The 11,647-nt window shown below is 39.3% G+C and overlaps 2 protein-coding genes across 2 annotated transcripts in view; one reads left to right on the top strand and one right to left on the bottom strand.

The window, feature by feature from the left end:
- LOC102043121 (RCC1 and BTB domain-containing protein 2) overlaps positions 1-7,148 on the top strand; it is a 25,248-nt gene extending 18,100 nt beyond the window's left edge. The window contains exons 11-12 of the mRNA XM_005420774.3: positions 100-230; positions 3,536-7,148. Of these exons, the coding sequence (XP_005420831.2) occupies positions 100-230; positions 3,536-3,676 (272 nt within the window). The 3' untranslated portion in view covers positions 3,677-7,148. The remainder of the gene's footprint in view (positions 1-99; positions 231-3,535) is intronic.
- Positions 7,149-8,199: 1,051 nt separating this feature from the next.
- Positions 8,200-11,647, bottom strand: part of RB1 (RB transcriptional corepressor 1) — a 71,294-nt gene continuing 67,846 nt past the window's right edge. The window contains exons 24-26 of the mRNA XM_031056820.1: positions 11,488-11,633; positions 11,181-11,230; positions 8,200-10,198 (exon numbers count right to left, since the gene is read on the bottom strand). Coding sequence (XP_030912680.1) covers positions 10,125-10,198; positions 11,181-11,230; positions 11,488-11,633 — 270 coding nt within the window. The 3' untranslated portion in view covers positions 8,200-10,124. The remainder of the gene's footprint in view (positions 10,199-11,180; positions 11,231-11,487; positions 11,634-11,647) is intronic.

The raw sequence follows: 11,647 nt of genomic DNA, 5'->3' as shown, positions 1-11,647 counted from the left end.
TTGATTAATTAAGCCTAAAACAAAAGGATGATTGATTAATTTGAAAGGCCACTCTTATATTTTGCACCAGAATAGTTAAAGCTATATAAATTTTCACAGGGCTGCTAGATTTGGCAACACTGTATAGAGAAAACAGACTGAAAAAGCTTTGCCAGCAAACGATCAAACAAGGCATTTGTGAAGAGAATGCCATTGCTCTCCTCTCTGCTGCTGTCAAGTACGAAGCTCAGGTAAGAACTTCTCCTCAGGTAAGCAGATGTTTTCTGAGAAATGAAGCTGCCTCATGTAAACATGACTGTATTTAACTGATGAGGCATGATTACTGTAATTTCCCTTTCTAGCTTAACAAATGGGTTTTTTTCCCCTTTATAAGCTGTTAAATAAAATTTTTAAAACTCTCAGTTTAGTGTTTTCTTCCTGCCCTTTTAGCTTGCCCCTGTGAGTCAGTGTTTTTAATCTGCTTCCTTCCTTGTCATGTGGCATTGCAGGGCATGGCATACAAATTTCTCACTGCCATTTACATCTCTGCCTTTGGATTTTGCCCTTTCACTTCCTGAGTTCTCCACCTGATCATTTTGTCTGCGGTGTCTGGTACAATCATTCTGGTGCTGACTTTTACAGGCAGTGGAAGGAGTCAGCTGTAAAGTCCCTGCATATTTACACTTCTGCTTTTATTAAAAAAAATCCACTTTAGCAGTGCTGTTTACAATGAATTATGCTGACATACAATAAATTACCTATTGTTAATACTCCCCCCATATCCTGTCATCTGCTCTGCCCTTGGTTCTGGAATGAGTCACAAGCACTCAACCTGTTATCCGTGCTTTTTTGGTAAAGAAATACTTTCAAAGATATTTTCCTTTTCTCATCTTCCTAGCGCTGTGATGATTGTGGAAATAACTGTGTGGTGGGTTTTATTATGCAAAAAGTCTGCTTATGTATTTCATATGTAGGGGATGTTGTTATAAATACCTTTCAGGTATGGGAGGCAAGTAGAAGAGACTGAAACAAACACTGAATTAAGAATATTGCATAAGTCAGTACTGTATGGAGACAGCAAACTACAGGAGATGGATTTGTGTAGGAGTTGCAAAGAGGAGACCGGAAGTCAGTGAGTTCTGTGCCTTGAAAGAGAGGATAACGAGATGAGTAGATAGTAAGAGTGCCAGCTGCCAGTTACCAGACATTTGTAACCCAGGTAGCAGAAACAGAGGGTGTGGATGGCTGGATCAGGAAGGACTTACAGTGTGCTGTGCTGCTACAAGCCCAGTGTGGCAGGGAAAACTCTACAGGAAGGCATGACCCAATGGTTTGGTTCTCTTAACAGCAGATTTTTCATTAAAATTTTATTCTTTAGTTTCTCCTCTTACAAGCTTTCCAGAATTTTAACATCATCAAAGCAGAAGTATTTTTGGTTGGTCTGTATCTGGTGAAGTAGTTAAAGATATGTTTAGGTGTGTTGTGAAGTAGTAAAACAGCCTGAACAAAGCCTGAAGTAGTAAAACTAGTCTGAACAAAGTACCAGAGTTTGTAAGGCCTGAAGCACAATAAAAAAGGGATTGGCTGGATAACTAAATACGTGTTATCCTCCTCTTCCTTCTATGATTCAGTGTTTTGCTCTTTCAAAACATGTAACAGTTTAGCACAATTGTCAAATGAGGAATTGGTTCACTTGCCCTGGCTGCAGCATGTGCCAAACTCAGGAGTGTATTTTTGCCCTCATTCCTACACCCACAGCTCAGAAATGGGTGGAAGTGCAGCAAAGATTTCTTTATCAAAGACGTGGGGATAACCTCTGTCTAAGGAATCATGGAATATACCAGGGTCTTCTAGTGTAGTACATTAATGTAGTAACTCCTGGTTTGAGAACCATGTGCACTGTGTCAGGACTTCAGTAGCAAACTGCCAAAAGGAGGATTATGAAAGAGGCCTCATATTTTGAAAGTTTGAAAAGATAGAACTCAATTTTTTTATCATTAAACGTGAACACTGCAAGTGAAAGATTATAGTGGTGTGTGACATGCCATTTGCATTGCAAATTAAATGAAGACTAACTTGACTACTGCATACATCTGTTAGGATTTAAGATGTATGAAAATATTTTTTCCTATTGTCAGAAAATACGAAGAGTTTCTGCTACAAGTTATTTTAAAGCATATTACTCATACACACTGTAGCAAAGTTTAGACTAATCATTTTCTATAAAACAATAAAAAAGACAGTATTTCTTGAAACTGCAAAATGAGTGACCAGGATTCTCTATAATCTATGGTCCTATTCATACCAGCATCAGAAAAACTGGCTGCTGATAGTTTTAGCTAGCATAAAAATTTACAGAGTGACTGTAAAGCTGCTCAGGTTCTAACAGTACCATTTCAGAACTCTGCTGGAACTTAAGGTGTCACTGTCTTTGATTGTCTACATGTTTTATTTTCTCTGTGTTTTTGCTTCTTCTATTCTCATTCCTTTTCTATTTTGCCAGTAGTTGTTGATGAGAGATACTTGCTATACCATATTTCTTCTTTAAGGATATTTTGTGCTTCAGTTTATGCTTTAGTTACATCTTGAAACTTGGAATCTAAGAAAAAGTTTTCAAAAGGAGATGCACAGGTAGTCTGCTGAGTATCTTGCTACTATTAATCCCATGCTGCAATGTTTCTGTAGTTGACATAGAATCAAATTGGCATGGGTTACTCTTTTTGCTGTAACCCTTGAAGAGTTTTATAGTTTATTGATTAATTCTGACTTCCTAGCTGCTGGCTCCAGCTCTGGCTGCAGAAGGTAATTAATTTTTCTTCACAGCAAGTTGTTGCATAGGAGCCAGGTAAAGGAAACTGAGCCAGTGCCTGGAGAGAAGGATTGCCACTGTTGTGAGGAGTTTGAGTGGGAAGAATTTGCTGCATGCAATCCTGATTGTTTGGCTTGATGGCTTGTACCCATCCTGTGCTGAACATCTTCTTACAGTGAGACCAGGAGAAGACAGAACCTTTTGTGCTATCTGGGAATCCCATCAGACAGAGGGATTCAGTTCCTAGGTTTGCCATGAAAGACACATGTATCCTAACATGCAGTTTGTGTTCAGCAAGCATCATACCCCTTTTTATCATATTTTGCTTTTATTTCCAGCATGACTAGCAGATCTGTTTTTCACAGGACATTCACTACTGAATGCAGCACAGGGAGGACAAGAAATGAGTTATTGATGCTGTAGTAGATCTGTTTGGGGCAATTTGATGGTTTCACATGTTGGTAACTTTTCTAATGAATGTGTAGTAAATTCTAGTAAATGTGATGGAGTTCTAGAGTTGCTGTAGGTGACTACTGCTGTTTTCTCAAAGTGGGTTTATTGAATAGTTTGTATGAAAAAAATTTCATCCTATCATTTGTGATCTTATCAAAAGGATTGGAAAAGGGATTGATAATGGACACAATCTGGTATATTCTCTGCTAATTAAACAACAGATTTGAAACAGAGTAATGATGTTAATAATTTTATCAGTCATTCATATTACAAATTACTCAAATTTGTTCCTAGGACTTGGAAGAATTTTGCTTCAGATTTTGCATAAACCATTTGACTGTTGTTACACAAACTCAAGGCTTCGCAGACATGGACCACGACCTCCTGAAAAACTTCATTAGCAAAGCCAGCAGAGTGGGAGCATTCCGAAATTGAGGTCTGGCTACTACCAAGCTGAAGAGCACGTCCTCTTCCCTTCTGGAAATACTTTTCCTTTGGAGAACTCCTCCGTGGTCAGAATGTGCAATGGTTTGGAAGGAAAGTCTCAGTGTCCATCAGCTTAGGGAATGTGCAGAAGTCCACTAACATGTAGGCTTTGTTGTAAGGATGGCTACAGTGTAGGTGTGTGGTAACTGTTCATTGCCAACAGCCAGAATTTAACACAAAAATCTAATGCAGTAACTACCCTTTCCCACCCAAAGTCAAGCAAACTAAGCTTGTCATTATCTAGTCTGTCTAATTTTTATTTTTTTTAAACAGTCTGTGTTTGGATTTTATGGGACAGTGACCTCTTTGCTGCTAAAACTTTCATAGTGTATTTTTGTCTCAAAACTCAGTTAATATGCCATAATGGGCTTCTTTTTATGATCCAGTGAAGATACAAACTTGTTTTTCTGGACATATGGTAAAGTACCATAAGTTCTTTAGGCTGAGAAGCTTTATGGTTTGTAGGAGGGTATGTCTCACTTGCTATTTGGGAGTTAATTTATGAGGAGCTTCAGCAAGATATTACAGTTTTGAGTTCTTGTCTCATTGTTTAGCCAGAATGAAAAAGGATTTCCCTTTCCATTACACCAGGCATGTCCCTGGCACCCCAATGGAAACACTCTCCAAGTTTGTCTGGGATGTGAATTGTCATGCTGTGAGTTTTACTACTAAGAAAACCACCTAGTTACAAACCCAAACAAGCTTTCTTCATGTTCTGCTTAAGGCATATTTGTTCTTGTTTTGCTATGTCTCCTCAGACAGATCAACTTCAGAAAAATGGAGAAAAAGGTGATTTTGAAGCGGTAACTTCAAATTAATTAAATTTTAAGAGTGAACTGACATTATATTCCAAATGGTGATAAAGGTGACTTGTCCAAATAGGGCATTTCAGAGTCTCCTGTGGTCAGAGCTGTGAGGTGACCACTCCACTTTCCTTTCAGGGCTGTTCAGGAGAGAGGAGATGCCCTCTGGACATGCCTCTCTCCCAGCACTGAGGTGGAGTAAATGCTTCATTCCTAACTGGCTGAAGTGAATTAAGGTGAAAAACCCACCCAGTGCTGCACAGAGAGAGGTTTGCCCCATTACAGAAGATGTGGCACTTATGGAGCTTTTACTTGAATTTTCTAACAGGTAACTGTGAATTAACTCTGAGAATTTCAGATTTTGACTGAGTGTAGTGACTTCAAGTGCCTTTTGCAGTATTTTATAAACGGGGGAGACAAAAAGCTGGATGACCAGGCTCAGTAGCTAATAAAATTGTGTAAGTAGTCATGCAGTCTTCCTGCAGGTCCCTGCTGTGCCACAGCATCCTTCACTGATGTTTTCTAATCCTCAAATGTGGGTTCTAAGAACTTAATTCCCTTAAATTATCACATCTTCACGCCTAAGGTGGAAATAGCTGTTCTTTATGATACTGGAGGCTCATTTCTCAAACAGTCCTGTTCTTTGAGGAACAGTAGGGAGGAAAACAAGGAAGAGGAGTAGTGAGTAGTACCCCCTTCACCCCAGGCCCTGTGTGAGTGGAAAGGTGAAGCACACAGGTAGCAAAATTTACTTAGGAAGAGGGTGATGAGCAAATATTTTAGAAAATGTTGTGGTAAATATCTAATTGTCTTTGAGACATTTGCCTCACACCCTCACTAGAAATATATTGGATTATCTACTGCTAACAAGCACATTCTGCCACCCCCTCAGTGATGAGTACGACTTCCTCCAGCAGCATTAAGTCTGTTCTTAGCAGCTGTGTCAGTATTTTGTATTCAAACAGAAATGGTCAAAACCTTTCCAATCCATAATGCAGATTCATCAAAAACACAGCTTTGCTGGGGGAGGAGATCAGTTTTGTTAAGTTTGTGTTGAGAAGCACTTGGCACCAGCACACAGCCAGAGGTTACTGCAGACAGTGGAAATGTGTCACTGTAGGGCACAGTTGTACTGCCAACCCTGTGTGCTGTAGGCCAGCACTGATCATACCAGTGTGGACACAAGGGATTCCATGTAAGCCAAGGCTGCAGATCCCTGGCTAAGCCTGAGATGCCAGATTCACATGCCAGCGCTTCCTTCAGGATAGCAGTGCATGGAACAAGGGTGTATGACCACATCCCAGCCTGGGGCAGCAGCTGGCACCACCCCTGTCCCACCCACACCCATGGCATCACACATCCAGTCCCACTGGGAAATGGAACCAGCTGGGAAACCCTACCCCTGCTGCTGGCTTGGCAGTGGTCACTCCAGCTTTCCTAAGGTGTGGATTATGAAAGGTCTCGCCACACGTTTCTGTTGTTTTACTCAGAAGAATCAAACAAAAAACTAAACGTTAAATGATGGTGTTTTTCTGACTCAGCATCTGCTCAGAAACCTTCTCTGGCTCTTTGGGGACACTACTGCATGGAATGATAGCACTGGAGAGAGGCACCACTCTCCTCCATTAGCTCAAGTTCATAACAAAGTAGCTAAATAGGGATTGCAGCTGATATGGCATGCTGCTTGGAACAAGACATTTTTGGCTTAATAGATCAAAGTGTCATTTTTTTTCCAATTTACTTCCTTCCTGCTCATTCTTTCCAGCCAACCATACACATTAAAGCCTACTTGCAATTTCAGAATAATTGACAAAGCCCGTAATTTTGAGAAAAAGCATCTCTGGACTGAATGAGGGTGATTCTAAAGGTTCATTGTGTCAGCGTTGACTTTTTATTTTGTATCATCTGACCTGGCTGGGATAGTGTTACATTCATAGAAACATTTATTTATTTAATTTTTTAAAATTTTCATTGCATGTGTTCAAAGAAAACCACCCTTACTGGCTTAGGTGGTTAAATGTGGGTGCATGGATGTAAATATTGAAACCCAACCGTGGGACATTTCAGAAGAAATTAGGGATGCATTTTACTGTGGTGAGATAGACTGCAACAACCTTGTGTTTGTGTATCTTGCAGACTAAACACTTAATAAAGTATTGTTCTGTTTTAGAATACCACAGAAAAAAGGTATTTATTAAAAAGTGAAAATTTGGTCAAGCAGAAACTGTGTCTGGGGTTTAAATAAAAAGCAATGTTCTGTTTTCAAGAAAGGAGTCTGACAAGAAAAAAGAATTTCAGAGGTAGGATCATTTGAAGGTTCTCCTAAGTTACTGAAGGTAAAAGCCAGCACTGCCTTCTCATCTAGTATCCACCTGTAGAGTTCTGTTACAATGCTTGGTAACTATGTAAACTGCTGTTTTTATGTGATCTGAACACTTTCCATGGACTTTCCTTTAAAAACAAAGCATTTATTTGCCCCAGAGAAGCAGGATTCATTGGCCATCACCCAATGATGTACAAAGTTTACAGCCTGATTTTACATAAATGATTTCTTTGTTCTATATAAGCTTACCTGGTTTAATAGACCATTAATAAAAATGCCATAATATTTAAAACAGTTTGAATGGGACTTTTTTCCTTTCTTTTCAGTAAAAATGAAGAAAGTTTGATGCTTGTAGACTGAATTGACTGTATTGGGGGGGGTTAAAGTAAAGCAGATAATATTTCACAGAGGTACGTTGAAAGCTATTTGTGTTCTTAGGAAATCACTGCCACCAGATAACACATTTGTAAGCTAGAGAATTTCTTCAAGTGTATTTCCACCTTTAAAAGAAATCATTGCCCTGGTGACTTAATAAACTGTGATTAATAAAATGATCCTCAGAACACCAACCATTGTTTCTTAAGCAAATGTATATTATGACAAGCTTGTTACATTTAAAATATTTCAGCTTGTACTGTGTGCTGGTATCACATGATCTTTTTCAGCTGCTTCACATTTGACACAGGTGTTTTCCTGCAGCTACTCCTGTGCCTGAAAATGTGCACTTGCACATTCCCTGTGGCTGTTCTGGTACCTGTGAGGAACCTGCTGTTTAGTACAGCCCCTCTGCACAAGCACTGCCTCGGCACAAAACACTTCACTTGCAAGTCCAAAGGCACAGAAGAAGAAATAAGCTCCTATGACATAGAAGAACAAACAGCATTTGGAAACAGTGGACAGCAGGAAGAGATTAAGGTATAAAATATCAAATGAAGAGGCTGGAGGTCAGCTCATCCACCTTCACATGGCTACAGAGCCAGGCTGATAGATTCCATTCCCTTAAGCACCAATGGACAGAAATGGGCCTTTAACAGATACAATTTACCTGACCTAATCTTACACCCAGGCTTCAGCTTTCTACAGAAATTTATGCTTGGTGTTAAGCACCTAAAATGGCCATCACATTTTGTGCCCAGTTTCTGCTGTGATTCCAAATTTTCTTTTTTCCTGGAACAGTTTCAATATTCCAGGCCATTTTTAGTACAGCAAGGTCTCACTCTTAAGAAAAGTGCTGTCAAACATAGTGGGATTTCCATATCTAATAAAAAGCCATTAGTTTCAATATGTATTTAGTTGGATAGGTACCATATGAAATCACCTAATATAAGAAAATCAGTGACTGTAAATCCTTTAAAAGCTATTTTATTTATCTTGATAGGAAAGAAACTGATTAGTTGTATAAAATAATATTGTACATTTGATGTAAAGCCTTCAGTCTGTTTGAACAAAAAAAAAAATACATCGTCATAGTAAAGAAAGAATGAATTTGTGTAGATACTGGACTCTGTATCATCCCTCTAGCCAAAGGACTGCTGTAACAGAGCTTACAGTCCGTGCACCCCAATGTTAACATAGATCCTGTCGGTAAAACTGCAAAAAGTGAGAAAATAAACATGAGGTACTCTGGAAAGTTCTGTACATTTTTCAGTAAGGAAGTTGGAGCCATACTGAGTCTAAAACACTCCTCAATATTATTTTTAAATTAATTTACAATTTTTGCTGCTCAGAGAATTTTTAGTAGTTCTAGGGTTAGCTTTGAATCAACATAAGAACTTTAAAAAACTTCCTACTCTAAGTACTCTAGGATCAGCTAAACACTCTGTAAATAAGCTCCCTGGAAGACACTGGTTTAAAACGTTTGTGTCATTAATAGCATGCTTTTTTACTGTACCTGTTCTTGACTTAAGAAGCTGCAAAAGCTAAAACTCATAAAAATGGGTAATTTTGAAGCAGGACAATTGATTTGCTTATATTTTAATCCACTAGAAATAAAACGTGCTTTTGTTAATTGGCTATTTTAACAAAACTTTCTTGTTGCAAGAAAAGTTCCAGCATCTGAATCAGTAACTTACAAATACAAAATTTGAAAAAAGTATTGGATGGTTTTGTTTGGGTTTTTTTGCTAGTTGCAACCATTGACAAGTTCCCCAATTAACTGCCTTTTCAGTAAAGGCAGGTGGGTTTTCCCAACATGGGTTCACCACATTCAGGTTTTTGCAGATGCTGCAGTAAGGCCAAAGGGGGATGCCCTGTGCTTTTAGAGACCAGGCTGCTCTTACCTGAAACCCAGCTGGAGATCCTCAGCTTCCAGCTGTTTCTCAAGCTCTTTGGCTTCGCTACAATTAAGTGAAAATTTGAAGAAATCAAGAAAATTCTGCATCATTAGAATTTTGAAATCTTCTGTGTACCAGGTATGGTTTAGGTTTGTTGGGGGGTTTTCTTTTTGTTTTTGTTTTGTTTTGTTTGTTTGTTTTTCTTTTAATACTTGAGATTTCCCAAGATAAGAAAGGACACATCAATTACTCTGCATATGGGAAGAAGCTTCAGCTTCTGGCAAGTTTCAGTGTGGGATTCTGGGATGAATCTCTATGGGATTCATACTCCATGAAATTCAAGCTGAGGGACAGTGTAACTGCCTTCCAAAATGACACTGGCGTGGGAGCTGGGGAAGCAAAACTACAAAATGCCAAGTGTTGGTTTCAGTAGTAAGGCTGTTAAATGAGTTCACTTTGAATTCAGGTTGTACCCCTGAGATGAGGCCCCTTCTCTGCAAGGCCCCCAGCTGCTGTCCCATTTAATTTAATGGGAATTTGATGTGCTAATTATGAACAGAGACAGGAAATCTTTGCAGTAATTGGCCCACCATTTTCAAAATCTGCAAGTAATGAAAATCTAATAATCAAATCTAAGAAACAAAATTAGTGCATTTCAAATCATTCTAGCTAACATTTCATCTTCAGACAAAAAATTCAATCCAATGAGACTGAACGGGCTTAAATCAGTAATGCTACAACAGGAAATTCAGACACTTCCCAAGACTTTTTAAAAATCCTCAAAAAATATATAAATTAAATTCAGTGGCTTACATTGTATATATGCTACATCATAAGGCAAAGTATAATGGAAAACATTTAACAATTTAAAAAGTACAAATGTTTTCAACTAGCAGTTTGGAATAGAAAGCAACTAAAAAGCAACTCTATTAATGAAGGCTGCAAAACAAAAACAAACAAGAGGGCTGGCAGTGCAGCCCCTGGTCCTGAGAAGAATCTCACTTATCTTCAGTGGCTGAGGTATCATTTCCATCATTCAGCTTCTGCTTCTGCATTCTTGTTCGAGTAGATGCTACAAGAAAACCCAACAAAGAAAAAGAATGAAATATTTTCTTCATAATTACTTTGGACTGATTATTGGAAAAATTTGTAATGACACAAGGAACAGAACTACATTATTCTATTGTAAACAAACCGAATCCCTCATTATAGAATGGAGACCTGATTTTGTGCTGTTTCAGCCATTCTTGCTCAGTCTTACAGATCTTATGAAACTCCTTCCACCTGTTCACTCCAGTTCTCATTGTCTCTGTCCCCTCACTGTGTCCATTTCCACCCTCCAGGTGGGCAGATGGTCCGTGTCACATCAGGAATCTCACCAGGCAGAGGCTGCGGGCTGAGCAGTGCCCACATCCCAGAGACAGCCTGCCCAGGAATGCCTTTTCCCCTCACGGGCACACACCAACACCACTGCACACGAGACAGAGCTCTCCTTCTTAACCCCTGCCATAAGTCAACACTGAAACATTTTCACTACCTTAAAATAGAGGTGCCTGGATCCACACTCATACCTATCTTGATGAGCAATGTAAGAGTTTTTAATGGGCAAATCTACTCAGCTGCAGAGCTCAGATTCTCAGAGAGTGAGAATGCCTGGCCAGGCCAAGTGTGCTCCTTCTTACAAGTGGAAAATACAACTCAGACATGGGGGTGGGGCTGGTTTTGCTTTTTATGAGCTAGATTTGAATTTCATTTCAAAACAGAAAAGTGATGCCATAAGATCTGAAAGAAATGCTGACCCACAGCAGAAGAAAAAGCAGTCTCAGACTTTTCCCTATAAAAGCAAAGCAACAAAAAAACCAACATACAGTTTTCCTGTGTACATAAATTTCCATTTTGTAATATGCATTTTCAAGATTATATGCAGGAAGTACAAAAGCTAAGAAATTATCCAGATCACATTGGTGTTGAACAATGTTTTCATCTGAGTGGGCCCAAGCTCTCTTATCCAAGGCACTCAGGGCTCTACAGATTATGAGAAAAGTAATACTCACTCATTTCTGCAAGCTTTTGTTGGAACTTGGACTCCTGGGGTAGGTGTTTGCTACAGAAAGAAAGCACAAGGTTAAGTTAATGAAAATAACTTTTTACCTTCATAACCTAAACTTTAAATAAAGGGAGTCACTTTTTGACATCAAAGCATGTAACTGAGGAGCTTCATGCTTCCATCTCTCATTTGATTCAGCTGCTAAAGCTCACAAATTAACACGAGAGAGAGTATCAGGAGGAAGTCAGGAGGAAGGCCCCGAGACCCCAGTATATGCAAGATCTCTGAGAAGCCCAGGGCAATCTCTCTCTCACCTTCCATCCGCCTCGTCCGTCCCCTCTATATCGAAGCGCAGCCTCTTCAGTGGCTTCGGGGCAGCAGCTCCCACGTCTGCACTGCGCTTCAGCTGGCCCTCACTGTTGCACAGCATCTGGTTTATTTTTTGAAACTTTTCAGAAGTCTGAAGTGACAAGA

Source organism: Geospiza fortis, unplaced genomic scaffold (genome assembly GCF_000277835.1).
Source record: "Geospiza fortis unplaced genomic scaffold, GeoFor_1.0 scaffold194, whole genome shotgun sequence".
Classification (NCBI taxonomy): domain Eukaryota; kingdom Metazoa; phylum Chordata; class Aves; order Passeriformes; family Thraupidae; genus Geospiza; species Geospiza fortis.
The sequence above is the reverse complement of the archived record's forward strand: the minus strand, read 5'-3'. Positions and strand labels throughout refer to the sequence as shown.